The sequence below is a fragment of the Lepidochelys kempii genome, unplaced genomic scaffold, assembly GCF_965140265.1.
Source record: "Lepidochelys kempii isolate rLepKem1 unplaced genomic scaffold, rLepKem1.hap2 scaffold_182, whole genome shotgun sequence".
NCBI classification, from domain to species: Eukaryota; Metazoa; Chordata; order Testudines; family Cheloniidae; genus Lepidochelys; species Lepidochelys kempii.
Genome location: NW_027333614.1, coordinates 66,983 through 84,583, shown reverse-complemented (window position 1 = coordinate 84,583; position 17,601 = coordinate 66,983). Strand labels below are relative to the sequence as shown.

Sequence of the window (17,601 nt, the reverse complement as noted above, 5' to 3'; positions counted from 1 at the left end):
ACGCGCTATCTCAGAGTCATCCGACGTGTTCCCAGCCCCGGGGCTCCCAGCCCTACCCCCTTGGGAGACGCTTTCACAGCCCGACAAACCCATCGCAGCCGGGGCGTCTTTCCCGCCCAGCCTGGTCACTTTGCCCGAGCCCCCCGGCTGGCCACGTCCATGCCGGCGTTTTCCACCAGGAGTTACAGGCGGCTGGCTGGGAAATCGAAGGCGGGCCCCGCGGTGAAGGCTCTCAGCTGGGCCTCCGGAGATCGGGGCTCAATTCCCAGCTCCCTGGAGCGGGGACCCCAACCCATTTACCACGGTGGGCCACGCGTCCTGCCCTTAGGACGGAAGAATCCCCAGCCCCGCTCCAGGCGGGGGACCGAGCGGCTCGGCGGCCGGGCTGCCGAACCGGCCCTGGCGGTGACAGTGGGCGAAGCCGGGTCCGTGTCAGCAGCGGGCCCTCGTGCCAGGAAGGCCAACGGCAAAGCGGGCGGGATTAGGAGGAGCGTTGCCCGCAGATCGAGGGACGTGATGATTCCCCTCCGTTCGGCCCTGGGGAGGCCACACCTGGGGTGTTGCGTCCAGTTTTGGGGGCCCCACTACGGAGGGGATGTGGACAAATTGGAGGGTCCAGCGGAGGGCAAGGAAAATGATCGGGGGGCTGGGGCCCGTGACGAACGAGGAGCGGGCTGCGGGGACTGGGGCTGTTTCGTCTGCCGCAGAGAGGAGAGAGGGGGATTTGAGAGCAGCCTTCCCCTACCTGAAGGGGCTTCCAGAGAGGACGGAGCTAGAGGGCTCAGACCCTGCAGAGGGGCCAGGTCACCCCAGATCCTGGCTCCCATGGTGCGGGGAGCGTGTGGGGCTCACAGGGGCCCCACCCCTATTCTCCCCCAGCCCCCTTGCCACTCACCCGCGTCTCCCCTCCCCATAGCCCCTCTCGATTCCCTTCTCTGGGCCCAAACCCCTCGCCCGCTCCCCCAGCAGGCGTGTGCCCCTGGATTTTCTTTTCTTTCCTTTCCCAGGCTGCTGGGAGCCTCTCCGGGTGGGGGGGAGCAAAAGAACAAAAGCCCCTTGGACAGTGGCACATTTTAGCGACCCGGCTACAGCCCCTTTTCAGCGTCCGGCCCTGGCTCAGATTCAGCCTGACCCCGGCCGGCTGTGGCTGGCAGAGCCCCTGAAACCACCCAGCTGCAGCCAGAGCGAGAACCCCGGGCCCCATATCTGCTCCGGGCTGGGGCAGGAGCCCCGTGGCTCGCTCGAGGGGGAGTCTTGGCCGCTGCCCCAGAGAGGCCGTGGGTGCCCTGCGCTAGCTGGGAATTCATTCTCTGGCCAGACACCATCACACCTGCCCTCTAGGGCTCTGCCACAAGCCCACCCCCTGATCCCCCCACTGAGAGACGCAGGAAATGGCACGGGGAAACTGAGGCACCCACACAGCATTCGGAGGAAACATTAAGAACAGTCCCGCTTCGTCTCCAGGTGTCAGACCGAGGAGAAGCGGCTACAAAGCTTGCCCGAAGCCGACGGGCGGGTTCCCTTCCTTGGTCCCCAGGTTGATGGTCGTGGCTCCGGCGGCCGGGAACAGCCGCGGGGCGACAGAGGCCGGGGAGATTCGTGGGCGTCTCTAAGGTGCCACCCACACTCCTTTCCTGATCCCCAACCGGCCGCACCAGACAGGGAGACCCGGAGGGGACGAGCCATTGGCTCGTCTCAGGCCCACGCAGGGTGAACTTGTCGGGGAGTGGCCAAGGGAGGCGTCGGGCTCGGCTCCCCTCCTCCTTCCCGCTTCTCCCCCGGGGGAGAAAAATGGCCCCAAAGCCCCTTCTTGCTTCTGAAATTCAGGCCCTGGCTGGGCTGGGAGATTCACTGAAAAGGTTCAGCCAATAAAGATTTAAAAAACCACCTTTGCCACCCATCCCCTGCCCCCCATATCGCCCTGCCCCTGGTGCCTCTGGGGAAGAGCCTCTACTCCCCTCGTTCCCTCACCCCGGGTATCTATGGGGCTGGATCTGGTCTGTTCCTCCCACACACCCCCCCCCGCTCCTGGGGAGATTGCCCAGGTGGCAACCAACCCTCCCTACGGCCACTGCTAGCGGCTGACAGAACTCGCCGAAGTTCCTGTAGGTCCGCGGTCCTCGGGGGTCCGCAGGGGTCTACAGCAACTCAGCTAGAGGTCGGCCTGCTTTTACCGCCCTAGAGCCAGGGGGCGGTTGATTGGAGAATTGGACGGGAACGGGCAGAAGGAAGGAATATTTCAGTGCGAGCGGCTGGGATGCTTCCCTGCTTTGATGTCTGAATTCGGAAGCACGTGGTTTTCAACTCGGGGGGACGCCAGCCAAAGCCGGCTCCTGAACGGGGCGCAGTCACCCGGGAAGGTAAGAGCCCTGGGCCAGTTCGCTCCCATGGTGCAGCTGGGGTTCGGGGCAGGAGGCTGCTCCATTGGGGGGGACCTGGGCAAGGGGGAGGCTCCTCGGGCTAGAGGGAGATGTGGGCAGGTGGGGGGCAAGGCGGGGTGGGGGGAGTTACAGCCCTGGCTCTGGGGTCGAGGGAAAACTCCTGCTGATCAGGGTGGGAGCAGCCCAGCCCCACAAGCAATCCAGGGAAAGGGAGCTCCCCCCCCCCCCCCCCGACTCCTCCTGGAACCCCAAATCCACTGAGCCCAGAACACTGCTGGGACAGGAACCTCTGTAACCTCCTTTCGCACGCCTGGGGTCTCCCCTGGCTCTGGGAAGGGAGGGGGGTGGGTCCAGTGATTGAAGTGGGTTGGGAGCCAGGACGCCTGGGTTCTCTTCGGGCTTGGGGCAGGGGGGAATCCAGTGGTTAGAACAGGGGGGGGCTGGGAGCCAGGTGTGACAAAGCAGGGGATTTTCCTGTGTTTGCATGTGTACTGTGTGCCTCAGTTTCCCTGTGTAACAGCATAGGGGGGTTGTTGCTGCTGGGGACCAGGTGTGAGCCCGCCTGCCAGCTGGGACCCAGACCACGGCCTGGAGATTGGGGACCCAGTGACTGGGGGCCCCCCAGCTCGGGAGCAGCTGGTTTCTGGCCAGTGGCAGGACAATGGGCTGAGGGACCTGGCCCAGCATGGCCTGTGCTGAGGGGCACTAGGCCTGAGACCCCCAAGACCTGCCTGGGGTGGGTCTAGACCCCCCATAACCCTCCTGTGACGCTGGCAGAGAGTCCCTGCAGGCCGGAGCCGTGGGAAGGGCCGGGGGGCCCAGGGTGAGGGGACTCCCTGGGGGCAGCGGGGCCTGGCCCTGGAGAGCGCGGACCCCCGCGAAGGGCCATCGCACTGAGGGGGGTTCCTCCCAGGGGCCAGGTGTCCGGGACGACACCCCCCCCCCAAAAAAAGCAGCAGCAGGCTCTGGCTTCTGACAAGTCTTTTAATCCATCCTCAGGCGACGTTACCAAAACCTGCCCGCACACGGTGCCCCCAGCGCCCGCTGGCCCGGCAGGGCACCGCGTGGCCCGGACGCTCCATGCAGACAACGAAAAACGAGGAAACGCACAAAAACCGCAAGACGCTGGTAAAACCGGCTCCAACCTTGGTATAAAAGACAGGACGCGGGGGGTGGGGGCTTTTTTTTTCAGGATTTTCTTTTTTTTTTTTCCTATAAAAACAAAAATGGCCTCGAGTCGCAGGGAACCGGGGGAGGGGGCCCTGCGTCAGCCCGGCCGGAGCGAAGGGCTCGCGAGGCTGGAATTCTTACAGGACGGGGTCGGAGCTGGCGACAGGCGTGGGAGCCGTCTTCCGGGGGGGCCAGCAAGCCAGACCAGGGAGCGCTGGTGGCAGAGCTGGGATCCTCCTTGGGTTAGTGCCCACGTGGGATCAGGGCTCGGCGGTGGTGGATCCCGCACCTGGCGAAGTGGGTTCAGGGACTGTTGGTGGGAGCAGTGGGATCCTTCTATCGGTGCCAACAAAGGTCAGGGATCATTGGTGGGAGACGTGGGATGCTTCCCACAGCGGGTGGGTGGGAGGTGGGATCCTCCCACCACAGCAGGGCAGGACGGGGTGAACCCTGCTGTCCTGATGCCCCCCACCGCTCCAGTCCACTCTTCCAGTGGTTCTCCCGCCCCCGTCCCGCCCCCCGAAGTCTGACAGGGCTGCGGTCCTCAGGGCAGGGCCATCCTCCTCCTCAGCTCTCGGAAATGAAACGGGGGTGGGGTGGGGGAGGCGTTAAAACCACCAAAAGAAGGACGACGACGCGGGACGAGGAGTGTCGAGGACGCCCCTTATCGAGTCTGTTCGACTGCGGGAGGGAGAGGAGAGGGAGGTTAATGGCTGCGCCCCCGGGAACCCCCACACCCCGTCCTGCTCCCCCCTCGGCACAGCCAGGGGGCTGGGCCCCACAGGGGAATCTCAGGAAGAGCCCACGTGAATGGCAGGGGCGGGGGGAAGACATTACAGGCACCGCGGGCCTCCAAGGAGGTGGGGGGCAGAGATCAGCTGACAGGGCCACCCCCCTCAGTCCCTGCACCCCTCCCTGGGCTCCCCACCAGGGATCCGTGTGCTCGCAGCAATCCCGGCCCATCAGGGGCTGCCCCCCTCGGCCCCCGGGAACTCACTGTAGGAGGAGATGTCGATCTCGTCGGGGAGCTCGCTGATGTTCACCTCGAAGCGATCCTGCACGTCGTTGAGGATCTTGGCGTCGTTCTCGTCCGACACGAAGGTGATGGCCAGGCCCTTGGTGCCGAACCGCCCAGCCCGCGCCACCTATAGGGATGGGGGGGTTAGAGCCTCGCGCCGCCCAGCCCCCACGCCCCTCCCAGAGCCGGGGAGAGAACCCAGGAGTCCTGGCTCCCAGCTGCTCCTGGGGGAATCCTGCATCACTGCGCAGGCGCAGAATTCACGTCCCCCGCAGACTGCTTTGCTCCCCCGCAGAGAAATGCGTTTCTGACGGGGAAGCCAAGGGAAGCCCCAAGAGCGGCCGTGTGCCCCTCCCCAGCAGTATGTCGGGTGCCCAGGGCAGCTGGCAGAGGGGTAAATCTCTGTGGGGCCGGGGCGGGGGGACCTGGCTGGTGGCTCCTACCCTGCGCTGGGATCAGCTGCTAATCCCGGCGGGGCAGGGGGGATGGGACTTCCTCTTCCCCCACCCCCAGATTGCTCCCCCGCCCTGCCGGGGGAGGACGGGACTTCTTCTTCCCCCACCCCCAGATTGCTCCCCCGCCCTGCTGGGGGGGGGACGGGACTTCCTCTTCCCCACCCCCAGATTGCACCCCGCCCTGCTGGGGGGGGACGGACTTCCTCTTCCCCCACCCCCAGATTGCCCCCCCGGCTGCAGAAGCTCTGTAAACTCCTCCCCCTCCCACCACTTCCTGCGCCCATCGCTCCTTAGCTGCAGGGGGAGGGATCCCTGCACAGGGAGCTACTGCCCCATCCGCCCCAACCCCCACCCATCCAGACCCCCCATACCCTCCTGCTGAGCCTCACCCAGCCCCGCACACAGAACACCCCCGAAGGGCCCCACTCCTCTGCACCTGGACCGCCCCGACAAGCCACCCTCACCCCCACCCCACCGAGCCCCAACCACCTTCACCTGGACACCCCCTGCAGAGCCCCATTACCGTTGCACCAGAACCCCCCAGCAAGCCCCTGTGCATCCAGATCCCCGCCGCACCCGGATCCCCACTGAGCCGCCAGACTGTCCCACACCCCACACCTGGATCCCCCCACCCTAAGCCCCTCCACACTTGGATCCTGCCTTGCTGGGCCTGCCTGTCCACACCTGGTGCACCTGGCATGGAGGGGCAGGGCCCTGGGTCCTTGCACTTGTCAGGGTTGGGTGCAGTCACCCTGCCGAGTCGTGACCCGGGTGATCTCCCACCTCTGTGCAGCCAGCGGCCTGAGCTCCCCACTGCCAGGCTGGAGCCTCCACATTTATTTGACAAATAAAATTCCCAGGTTTTTGCAAAACTTGAAAATATTGTGGGAATGTTTTGGCGCAGAATGCCCGCAGGAGTACTCCCAGCCCCCTGCTCTAACCACTAGCCCCCACTCCCCTCCCAGAGCTTGGGACAGAACCCCGGCATCCCGGCTCCCAACACCCCCGCAGGATGGGACCCAGGCGTCCGGCTCACCCGGTGCAGGTAGGTGTCCGAGTCCTCGGGCATGTCGTAGTTGAAGGCGATGTTGACCCGCTCGATGTCCATCCCCCGCCCAAAGAGGTTGGTGGCCACCAGGATCCGGCGCTGGAAATCCTTGAACTGCTGGTAGCGGGACAGCCTGGGAGGGGGCAGGGGAAGGTATTTGGGGTCACTGCCTGGCCTGAGCCCCCGGCAGCCCCCCCCATGGACAAAGCACCCCCACTGTGACACTAACTCAGGGGAGTGTCCTGTAACCCCCACATTCCTCATTTACATAGACTTGCGAGCGTGCCAACGAAGCAGGCCACGGGCGGTATCGGGGCGAGGCGACCATCAGCTGAAAGTCAAATCGGGGCACCACGAACGCGCACGACGCCCCGGGAACGTGTTGGGCGGCTGCCCTGGAGCCGGCGGAGGGGCACAATGCCAGGGAGGAGGTACCAGCGCCCGGCTGGGGGTTCGGCCGTCACCAGCCCCCGTCCAGCAGGCGAGTCCCAATCCACAACCCGCTTCGTCTCGGTGCTGCCCGGTGTAACCGGGCTGCGGGGTCCTGGCGGTGACGAGCTCCGACTTCGTGCCCACCCCGGACATCTCGTTTGCAGGCAAGGAACGTATTCCCCACGGACCTGCCCCAGGGAGCTGGGACGAAGCCTGCGGTAAACCCGCCCGGGGTTGCACAGGCCGGCGCACGTCCGCCTTCCATGGACGGCGGTGTATTCCCGGGGTCCAGTGCTGGGACCGGGGGGGCTCGGCTGGCGCGCGGCTCTGGGGCTGCCGGGGGGGGGTCTGCGGCTGGTCACGAGCCAGGCGTTGTGGGACACGGCCCAGGCTGCAGAGTTTGGGGGGCCCAGCGCTTGCCCCCCGGGATCCCATCCCGCCCCCCCTCCCGGAGCCCCAGCCCCCCTCACCTCTCCTCCTGGGGCATGCCCCGGTGGATGGCGATGGCCGGGAAGTTCTGCTCCACCAGCAGCTGGGCCAGGGCGATGCAGCGCTGCACCGACTTGACGAAGATCACCACCTGGGGGGGCGGAGGGAGGGGGTGAGAGAGCGCGCACCGCCCGGAGGCCTGGGGCCCCGTCCCGGACGCCTGGGTCCGCGGGGCGCTACCTGGTTGAACTCCAGCACGTCCAGCAGGTCGAAGAGCTTGCGGTTCTTCTCGTTGTCCTTCAGCTTGACGTAATACTGCTGCAGGCCGTGCAGCGTCAGCTTGGTCTCGTCGTCCACGAAGATCTCCATGGGCTGGGGGGGCAGAGCAGGGTGAACCCCGCCGCCCGCCCTGGGGGAGAGACCCCGCCCCCACGCCCCACCTGTGCCCCAGATACCCTCCCAGGGCCCCCTGGATAACAGCCCGGACGCCGGGTCCCCGCCGAGCCCCCAGGGCTGAGCGCTCTAGGAAGCATACTGCCCCGTCCCCCCTGGACTGCTCCGCCCCCGCAGGCGGGGGGGGTCCTGTGGGGAAAGCACCCCACTACTCTCCACGACCCTACCAGCCAGGGCCACTGGCTTGATGGCCCCACGCTGGGGAACGGAGGGGGGAGCAGCCCCCCAAGACATAACGCCCCCATTCACAGCCAGCCAACAGGGAGGGCACGGCCAGAGGGCACAGACGCCAACCTGCCAGTGCCCAGTGCCTGCTGGGAAATGGCAGGCAAGGAAGGGGCTGGACCCAGCTAGGTTGCCTGCCTTCTCTGGTGCCCGGTGAGATTTCCCAGCATGCACTGGGCTCCCAGCTAGGAGGCAAAAGTTCTAGGCTCCTCCCCTTGACACAGCCCCCAGCATGCACTGGGAAATTTCCCAGCATGCAAACCCTGAGCCCGGGAAAGCGCCCTCCCCTTGGCGTAGCCCCCAGCAAGCCCCAGGTGAAGCCCCCCTGGGCCGTCTCGGGGAGGAGGGGTTCCGATTAACCCCTTGCCTCCCGCACTCCACTGCCCCCACGTCTCGCTCTTGGTGGGGGGGAGGGGGAAGATTTGCCGTGAGCCCCAACCCCGCCCCCCGAGGCCGGTTCCGAAAAAGGATAAGCCGGATCCTGGCGCCGCCGAGTCTCTGCGAGCCGCCGCCGGGCCGTCTCCGCTCTCGCCGCTGCTCTTCGCCACGGGGGGTGCTGCCAGTCTCCAGAGCGCCGGGGGGGGCTGGGAGGGGGGGGTGGGGGGTCTCTGGCTCTGTGCGTGGTAGACGGAGCACTCACTTGCCTGGGTGTATGGGGCCAGCTGATCCGGAGGCTGCGGTGCCGGGTGGATGCCGCGCTGGGAAGGAAGGGGGGGCGGGGGGGAGGGCGGGAAGAGGGGGCGCCCTGTTTTCCGCGCCGGGGGGGTGCTGAGGCTAGCGTAACCCGAGTGATCTTCCGGAAGCTCTGGGGGCCTGTGCTAGGGGCCGGTCCTGGCGCTGCGGCCCGTGCGCCGCCCCGGGGGCGGGGGCGCCGGGGGGGCAAAGAAGGTAGAAGGGGGTAATTACGTCTTGCATGAATTTGCGGCAGACAGGGCGGATTTCCTTGCTCAGGGTGGCGCTAAACATCATGACCTGCTTTTCGTGCGGGGTCATGCGGAAGATCTCCTGGACGTCCCGGCGCATATCTGGGGGGAGAAGGGGGCGAGGTCAGCAACGGGGTGAGCCCAGGGTGGCTGGGACCCCCCACAGGAAACCTGCCCCACGTCCCCCAGCCGTGCAGGGCGGGGTCAGGAATGGGATGCGCCCAGTTGCCCCCAGGGACAACCTGCCCCTCCTACGCTATAGGGTCCCCCCATGTCCCCGTCCTGCCCCTCCCGCTGCTCTACGGGGCCCCAGGGGGTCCCCCCGCTCACCGAGCTGCTCCAGCATCTTGTCGCACTCGTCCAGGATGAAATGCTTGATGTGTTTGAGGTTGAGGCTCTTGTTGCGCGCCAGGGCCAGGATCCGGCCTGGCGTCCCCACCACGATGTGGGGGCAGTTCTTCTTCAGCACCTCCTCGTCCTTCTTGATGGACAGGCCCCCGAAAAACACCGCCACCTGGGGGGGGGCAGGGTGAGACCCTCCGCTGGCTGCCCTCCTGCGCCCCAGTCCCGCTCCCTGCCCCCACCCCTCAAGATGGCGCCTCACCCCCAAAACCAGCTCCTTGCCTCCCCCAAGCCTGGCTGCCCCCCCCCGCCCAGCTCCCTGCCCCTCACCTTGACACTGGGCATGTACTTGGAGAAGCGCTCGTACTCCTTGCTGATCTGGAACGCCAGCTCCCGCGTGTGGCACATCACCAGCACAGACACCTGGGGGACGGGGGCGTTAGTGCGGGGACCCCCCATCCCCACGCAGCCCTAGCCCCCCTCCTCACAGCCCCCCGGCCACTTCCAACCGGCCCTTCCACCTCCCAATTCAATGGTCTCCCCCTTCCCTTCCCTCCCCCCGTCAGTCACCAATTGGTCTCTCCCCGCCCCCCAACACCCGAAATGGGCTCTACCCCCCCAGGCCGTTCCCAGTGGGTCCCGCCCCCCACATTCCCGGCCCCCTCACCTGCCCCGTGACGGGCTCCAGCTGCTGCAGCGTGGCCAGCACGAAGACGGCCGTCTTGCCCATGCCCGACTTGGCCTGGCACAGCACGTCCATGCCCAGGATGGCCTGCGGGATGCACTCGTGCTGCACTGCAGGGCAGCGGGGCTGGGGTCAGCCGGGGCTCACCCAGCCCCCCAACCACCAGGCCCCACTCCCCTCCCCGAGCCGGGAGAGAACCCAGGAGTCCTGGCTCCCAGCCCCCCCCTGCTCTAACCACCAGGCCCCACTCCCCTCCCCTCCCCGAGCCGGGAGAGAACCCAGGAGTCCTGGCTCCCAGCTCCCCCCTGCTCTAACCACCAGGCCCCACTCCCCTCCCCAAGAGAGAACCCAGGAGTCCTGGCTCCCAGCCCCCCCCGCTCTAACCACCAGGCCCCACGCCCCTCCCCAAGCCGGGAGAGAACCCAGGAGTCCTGGCACCCAGCCCCCCCCCGCTCTAACCAGCAGGCCCCACGCCCCTCCCCGAGCCGGGAGAGAACCCAGGAGTCCTGGCACCCAGCCCCCCCAGCTCTAACCAGCAGGCCCCACGCCCCTCCCCGAGCCGGGAGAGAACCCAGGAGTCCTGGCTCCCAGCCCCCCACTGCTCTAACCACCAGGCCCCACTCCCCTCCCCAAGAGAGAACCCAGGAGTCCTGGCTCCCAGCCCCCCCCGCTCTAACCACCAGGCCCCACTCCCCTCCCAGAGCTGGGGAGAGAACCCAGGAGTCCTGGTGCCCAGCCCCCGTGCTCTGACCCCCACGGCCCCCCTCCCCCGAGTGCCGGGAGTGGGACCCAGGCGTCCGGCTGACCTTCCGAGGGGTGCTCGAAGCCGCAGTCGACGATGGCGCGGAGGAGCTCGGGTTTCAGCAGAAAGTCCCGGAAGCCGGAGCTGTGGATGGAGACGTAGGAGCCCTTGACGTCCTTCTTGGGGGGCACGTCCACCCCGTCGCCCCCCGCCTGGTTCTCCACCTCGTCATCCTCATAATCCAGCAGCTCGTTATCCACGTCGTTCTCCGCCATGGCGGCACCGGGAGGGGGCCTGCTGAGACTGGGGGGGCAGCGGGGTCAGCCGGGGGCCTGGGACCGGCCACTCCGGACCCCATTCCCCACCCCCAGAGCTAGCCTGCCCCCGCCCCGGGATCGGCCCCCCCGGACCCCATTCCCCGCCCCTAGAGCCAGCCTGCCCCCGCCCCGGGATCAGCCCCCCCGGACCCTATTCCTCGCCCTGGGATCAGCCCCCCCGGGCCCCATTCCCCGCCCCTAGAGCCAGCCTGCCCCCGCCCCAGGATCGGCCCCCCCGGACCCTATTCCCCGCCCCAGGATCGGCCCCCCCGGGCCCCATTCCCCGCCCCAGGATCGGCCCCCCCGGGCCCCATTCCCCGCCCCCAGAGCCAGCCTGCCCCCACCCCGGGATCAGCCCCCCCTGGACCCCATTCCCCGCCCCTAGAGCCAGCCTGCCCTCACCCCGGGATCGGCCCCCCCTGGACCCTATTCCCCACCCCCAGAGCCAGCCTGCCCTCAACCGGGATCAGCGCCCCCCGGACCCCATTCCCAGCCCCCAGAGCCAGCCTGCCCTCAACCGGGATCAGCGCCCCCCGGACCCCATTCCCAGCCCCCAGAGCCAGCCTGCCCTCAACCGGGATCAGCGCCCCCTGGACCCCATTCCCCGCCCGCAGAGACAGCCAGTCCCCGCCCCGGGACCGCCCCCCCCCATCCCCTGCCTGCAGAGACAGCCAGTCCCCGCCCTGGGACCGGCCCCCCCCATCCCATTCCCCGCCCCCAGAGCCAGCCTGCCCTCCCCCAAGACCAGCGCCCCCATACCCCATTCCCCGCCCGCAGAGACAGCCTGCCCTCGCACCAAAAGACAGCCAGCCCCCGTACCCCATTCCCTGCCCGCAGAGACAGCCAGCCCTCGCCCCGGCGCCCCCCACACCCCATTCCCCGCCCCCAGAGACAGCCAGTCCCTGCCCTGGGGCTGGACCAGAATCCAATTAGGAAAATCCTTTATCCAGCTAACGTCTCCATGTCTCCCTCAATAGCCCCCCCCCCAAGTATGGGGTTCAAATTGGGTCACCCCCAAATCTCCCACTGGTGCTGAGACCCCAAATGCCCCCCCTTCGTCCAGCACCCCCTGGCCCTGCGGACGTGAGATACCCCCTAACCCCAAGGGAGCCATGCAATCGGGGGGTGCCGCTCGACCCCCAGCCACCCCGGGACTAACTCCGGGGGTGTTGCTGCACCCCCACATCCACTTGAGCCCACTGTGCCCTGGGGAGCCGCATGTGTACCCCACACATGCACCCTGCCCCAGTGCGAGCCGGCTACAGAGGAGTGTTTTGGGGGGTCATCCTCCCGCTCCCCCTCCCAGTACCTGGCGGGCTGTTTTCACACCCCATATGCCCCCCCCATGTACTGCTATATAGAATCCAGCCCCCCCACTATAATGAGGTGCAGCCGCCCCCCTAGATCCCACCCACACGTGAGCTCCAGGGGCACTAGGGTTCACCTCCAATGCAAACCGTGGGTACGGGGGAGGCTGGATCCGTACCCCGCAGCAGATAATGGGGTGCAGCCATGCCCCAGAAGCCCCACGTTGAGGGGAGGTCCGTGTGCAACAAGCAATCCTTGGGGTGCAGCCGTAGCCCCCAAACCCCACCAGTGTCCTTTGCAAACTGGACCCCGATCCCTAGCTACAGCCTGCAATACTGGGGGGGCCCCCGGGCTCCCTAGTGACTCCAGACACACAGTGAAAGCCAGGACTCCTGGGTTCTCTCTCCAGCTCTGGGAGGGGAGCGGGGAAGGAGATTACGATTTGGGGTCACGCTCCTACCCCCCCGCAACATACAGCAGGTGCGTCAGACATTGGGATGCTCCCGTCTACTGCTCCCCAAAACCCTCCCCTTGCGCAGGACAAAGCAAACAATGGCCGGGGGCAGATGCACCCCCTGTAACTCCACCCCCCCCCCCGGCAATGTCAAGGATCGGGGGGAGCTGCCCCAGCACCCCACACCCCTCCCTGGAGGTGCCCCCATACGGAGGTGCCCCCATCTTCCCTTGCCAACCAGGAGGAAACAGGGGCTGCCCGCACCCCACAGCGACCTGCTTCCCAGGCTGCCAGGGGGCAGCCCCCAAGTCTCCACATGCAGCTTGCAATAGATGGGGGGGGGGGGGGAAATCTGCTTCCACGCCCCCCCCATGGCCCCTACACACTTCAGGGGTCCCGCCCCCCCCATGCACCTACCCAGCCTTTGGACACTACCCCCAATTAACTGCACCCCCCACCCTTGTTCCCCCTCCACCGGGGAGATCCCACCCCCCACATTACACCCCCCTCCCTCCGCACTGCCGCCCCCACCCTGCACCCCTCCCCCTGCATTGCAACTCCCACGCCCCCTCCCTTATATACCCCATATTGCACCCCGCACCCATGCACTGCACCCCCCCACCCCCGCTTGCAAGGAGCCCTGCGGCTGGCCATAGGCTCCCCCTATAGCCGGGGGGGGGCGTCTTAAGCGCCATATTTCTTTATTTGTTTACTTCGCGGCCCCCCAATATCCCGCTGGGGGGCGGCGGGGGCGTCCCCCCTCCCCACTCGGCCGGGCCCCCGGGGGCAGGGAAGCAGGACGGGGCCGATGTTCGCGGATGGCGGAGCGGGCCGGGAGGAGGAGACGGGAGCAGGGCCGGCGCCATCTTGGATTCCCGGCCATACAGACGCACAATGGGGAATCCGTCCACCCCGGCCCCCGGGGCCCCTTCCAGGCCCATGATCGGGGGTCGGGAGCGGGAAATGGCCCCCGAGCCCGGGCCCATCGGAGAGAGAATCGCCCGGAGAAGGGGTATCGGCCCCCCCGGGCGGCGGATGCCCCAAGATGGCGGCGATGCGCGACCGATTCTCGCCGAGGCCTCTTACCTCCTGCGGGGGGAGGGGCGCCCAAGTCTCCTCCGCGCAGCGGCCGCGGCCACAAGTGAGCAGCGCCTCCACTTCCGGCATGCGGGGCGGGGGAGGAGCGGAGCGCGCGGCGGCGAGGACCCAGCGCCGGATGGGGCTGTCTAGCCCAGCGCCTGATTGATTAAAAAACACACACACACAACAGTGGGGCACTGTGTAGCATTTCTTTCCCCCGACGGGGACGGACCCGAGCGCTCCGGATTCGCGGGTGCATGTGTTTGATCAGGCGACTGAGGAGGGCACCTCTCCCCGCAGCCGGAGGGGGCGGGGGGATTGTTTTTCCCACGGGGTCCTTCTGGCAGTGCCGGCCATGGGGGGAGGGACTGGGAGTAGTTTGGTTCAGGCTTCACTTTGCCTCTGAGGCCTTGTCCTGGGCTGACGTCACTGGGGGTCATGGCGCCGGGGGGGGGCAGCCCTCCATGTTGCCACGCTGCCCTGTGGCCATGGTCACCATAATGATATGTCCCCCTCTGACCACAGCCCCTTGAGGCCACGCTCCCCCCCCCGGCCACGTCTTTGTGATGTCATGCTCCCCTCTGGCCACGCCCCCTTGAGGGCACGCTCCCCTCTGGCCACAACCCCGTGATGCCACGCTCCCCTCTGGCCACGCCCCCATGATGCCACGCTTCTCCCTGGCCACACCCCCATGATGCCATGCTCCCCTCTGGCCACGCCCCTATGATGCCACGCTTCTCCCTGTCCACACCCCTGTGATGCCATGCTCCCCTCTGGCCACGTCCCCCATGAGGCCACACTTCTCCCTGGCCACACCCCCGTGATGCCATGCTCCCCTCTGGCCACGCCCCTATGATGCCACGCTTCTCCCTGGCCACACCCCCGTGGTGCCATGCTCCCCTCTGGCCACGTCCCCCATGAAGCCACACTTCTCCCTGGCCACACCCCCGTGATGCCATGCTCCCCTCTGGCCACGTCCCCCATGAGGCCTCGGTCCCCTCTGGCCACACCCCGTGATGCCACATCCCCTCTGGCCATGCCCTGTTATGCCATGCACGCTTCTGGCCACACCCCATGTGATGCCGCACCCCCTTCTGGCCACGCCCACATAATGCCATGTTCCCTGTAGTGAGGGGGAGCACAGTCCCCTTCTCCAGCTCTGACCCAGCCGTCCCGACTCTTTGGCCCAAACTGGGCACAGGTCCCCGACTTGCGCCGGCAGCGCTGGCTGGCCCCCCGGCAGGAGCACCCGCTCTCCGGCCACACGGCAGAGCGGAGACGTCAGCCTGGCCTGGTATTACCACCCCGGCATCTGAGCCCTCCTTACTGCCAGGCTCAACGCAGACGGCTGCGAGCAACCTGCTGGGTCGCCGCGCGGGTTCATTTCCCTGTCCGTTCGGCACACGGCCAGCGCCGAGAAGGTGGGAACCCGCGTCAGCGACGGGCACCTGGCTAAATGGCTTGTCAGCGTCCGCCCGATCTGACTGGCGAACGCTGATGGTTGCTGGCTCGCCGAGCTGCAGGCTGAAAGCAGCAGGGTCGTCTCGTCCCAGCTCCAGGGTTTGCCTAGCCTGGGAGGGGGCGTTAATTGCACATTTTGTGGTAGCCGAAAGTCGCCCTGAGCCCGCTGTGTTCAGACGCTGGGCTGAGCCAGTGGTCACCGCGCTGCCCTGACTTCTGCGCTGCGGCGGGCCTGGGCGCTGTCTTCGGAGCTAGGCGTCACCAGCAAGCGGCTGCCGCTCCGTCGCCCAGCTGGCAGCTCCCTTCCATCACCAGCTGCGGTTGCTGCCCGTGTTGCTTTGGTTCTTTTGTGTCCCTAGAAGAAGCAGTAGTTTGCCTTGGCTAGAAAAATGTCTCCGGAACGGCTGTGTCATTTTAACGAAGACCTCCAAAAGCAGTTCAAGTTTTTAACGAAAGGCCCTTCGGCACCGGCCGACAGCCCAGGGGTCCACGAGACGTGTGGAACACGTGGCTCCATTGATCACGGCGGCCGAAATGCAGCTCCAGAGCAAGAAACACAGAGACGCCGAGAAACTTGTTTATCTCCAACCATTTCCGGGTTTCTTCTGAGGCAAGACACAGAAGCGGAAAAAGGTTTTGGCAGCAAGGGGGTGTTTGCTGCCCACTCAGTCCGGCACGGACAGGGTTTCCAGTCCGCTCACCGTACCTCACAAATAATTACGAAATTGCCAGCCTAAGTTTTCATCTGCTGGCACAAAATCTGAGGCAATTGTTTGCGACGTCCTAGCTCCTTTACCCACTGAAGAAGTGCGGCGTGAGTCGGACGAGTGTTCCTCTGTTACACTTAGTGGGGATGCGTCGAACAAACAGGACCAAAACCTGCTCCCTGGTATGGGATTTTCTCCCACTGAGACTCTGTGCAGGCAACACCAATGCTAACTTTCGGGGTGCCAGGCACTGTGGGGAAAGCAATATGTGGCGAAAGCTGCAGGCCAATTTAGAAAGAGATCTTCAGTATTGTGCATAACTGCCTCCAAACGGCAGCTGATGGCCTTCCTTCAGACCGGGGATCGGCAGCCTTTGGCACGCGGCCTATCAGGGAAATCGCTGGCAGGCTGGGCCGGTTTGTTTACCTGCCGCGTCCGCAGGTTCGGCCGATCACAGCTCCCACTGGCCGCAGGTTCGCCGTTCCGGGCCAATGGAGGCCGTGGAAAGTGGCAGCCAGCACGTCCCTCGGCCTGTGCCGCTTCCCCCAGCCTGGCCCTGCAGCCGCCACGCTCTGCTCGAGGGAGACGTTGACACGGAGCCGGGTTGACACGCAGATTGTTGGCTCCGGCCCAGCTCCCCTGCGACCCACCGGACCGCTCGGGATCCGGGCCCTGTCTCTTCACCGGTTCCCGCTCTCCCGGGGTTTGGGTCGTCGGCACGTTTTGTCCATCACGCTCTGATGTTTTCTCCCAAGTCGTTGAGAAAAAGTATGAATTTTTTATGATGTGAGATCACCAATCTGGGGGCTCAAACTGCCACGCGGCCCCAAGTTGCACGCCTGGCAGTGAGCTGATCCGGGGCAGTGGGGGCGGTGAGTTCTGCGGGACTGTGCGCGTTGGTGAGAGAGAGGCCTGGTACAGAGCCTCCCAAAGCCTGACCAGCGGAAGGGGGTGGTCGTATGGACAGTCGTGCAAACACGATCGGTCCTGGTGAAATACCGGGGCTGGGGTTCGAACTGCAGAGTCAGGGGTTTGCACTGCAGCGACGGTTGGACAGGGCTTTGCCCACGCTGCCCCAGCCCCCCTTGGAGAGGGGCTGGTACCCGGGAGCAGGCAGAGGGGCAAAGTGGCTGCAAACACTGTGGCAGGGAAGGACGCAACCTGCTGGCTGCACCCCTGGACCCGGTGCCACCCTGAGCTCAATGGGAGGCAGCGGAAGTTGGGGTGCCCAGAGCCCAGCCGCCTCCTGCTCACCAGGTGCAGCCAGTCAAACCACAGTGCGAGGGGCGGGGTTGGCGAGAAGGGCCCGGAAAGATGGGTTGGGGGGGCAGGAGAACGAGAGGGGAGAAAGGATGGTCGCTATCGTCAAAGTGAACCCCCTCTGCTGCACCCTGAGCCGGCCGCAGTTCAGCGCCGGGCGAGCGCTCCCCCTATAACCAGCCCCCGCGCCCCACCCCAGAGCCAGCCTCAGCTCAGGCCCAGGCGAGGGCTCCCCCTATAACCAGCCCCCGCGCCCCACCCCAGAGCCAGCTGCAGCTCAGCGCCGGGCGAGGGCTCCCCCTATAACCAGCCCCCGCGCCCCACCCCAGAGCCAGCCGCAGCTCAGGGCCGGGCGAGGGCTCCCCCTATAACCAGCCCCCGCGCCCCACCCCAGAGCCAGCTGCAGCTCAGGGCCGGGCGAGGGCTCCCCCTATAACCAGCCCCCGCGCCCCACCCCAGAGCCAGCTGCAGCTCAGCGCCGGGCGAGGGCTCCCCCTATAACCAGCCCCCGCGCCCCACCCCAGAGCCAGCCGCAGCTCAGGGCCGGGCGAGGGCTCCCCCTATAACCAGCCCCCGCGCCCCACCCCAGAGCCAGCTGCAGCTCAGGGCCGGGCGAGGGCTCCCCCTATAACCAGCCCCCGCGCCCCACCCCAGAGCCAGCCGCAGCTCAGGGCCGGGCGAGGGCTCCCCCTATAACCAGCCCCCGCGCCC

At 66.7% G+C, this 17,601-nt stretch overlaps 1 protein-coding gene across 4 annotated transcripts; it reads right to left on the bottom strand.

Annotated features, from left to right (window-relative positions):
• Nucleotides 1–3,351: 3,351 nt before the first annotated feature.
• On the bottom strand, nucleotides 3,352–13,573 carry DDX39B (DExD-box helicase 39B). 4 transcript variants are annotated; one of them, XM_073326932.1, is made up of 11 exons: nucleotides 13,469–13,573; nucleotides 10,368–10,606; nucleotides 9,544–9,671; nucleotides 9,207–9,299; nucleotides 8,865–9,048; nucleotides 8,518–8,636; nucleotides 7,174–7,305; nucleotides 6,975–7,084; nucleotides 6,061–6,205; nucleotides 4,549–4,696; nucleotides 3,352–4,232 (listed from the first exon to the last, which is right to left on the bottom strand). In XM_073326932.1, exons 2-11 carry the CDS (start codon nucleotides 10,576–10,578, stop codon nucleotides 4,216–4,218), a joined length of 1,287 nt encoding a protein of 428 aa, XP_073183033.1. In that variant the 5' UTR covers nucleotides 10,579–10,606; nucleotides 13,469–13,573; the 3' UTR covers nucleotides 3,352–4,215. The 4 variants fall into 4 exon arrangements, with proteins under 4 accessions (XP_073183033.1, XP_073183034.1, XP_073183031.1 ...); XM_073326933.1 differs by lacking the exon at nucleotides 13,469–13,573 and adding an exon at nucleotides 13,276–13,447; XM_073326930.1 differs by lacking the exon at nucleotides 13,469–13,573 and adding an exon at nucleotides 13,096–13,248.
• Between the last annotated feature and the right edge of the window lie 4,028 nt (nucleotides 13,574–17,601).

Coding starts and splice junctions, on each gene's coding strand:
- DDX39B (XM_073326932.1), bottom strand. CDS start 10,578: ATGGCGGAGAACGACGTGGATAACGAGCTGCTGGATTATGAGGATGAC. Junction 8,637..8,864: donor CAAGATGCTGGAGCAGCTCG/GTGAGCGGGGGG, acceptor TTCTCCCCCCAG/ATATGCGCCGGGACGTCCAG. Junction 4,697..6,060: donor CGGACACCTACCTGCACCGG/GTGAGCCGGACG, acceptor CCATCCCTATAG/GTGGCGCGGGCTGGGCGGTT.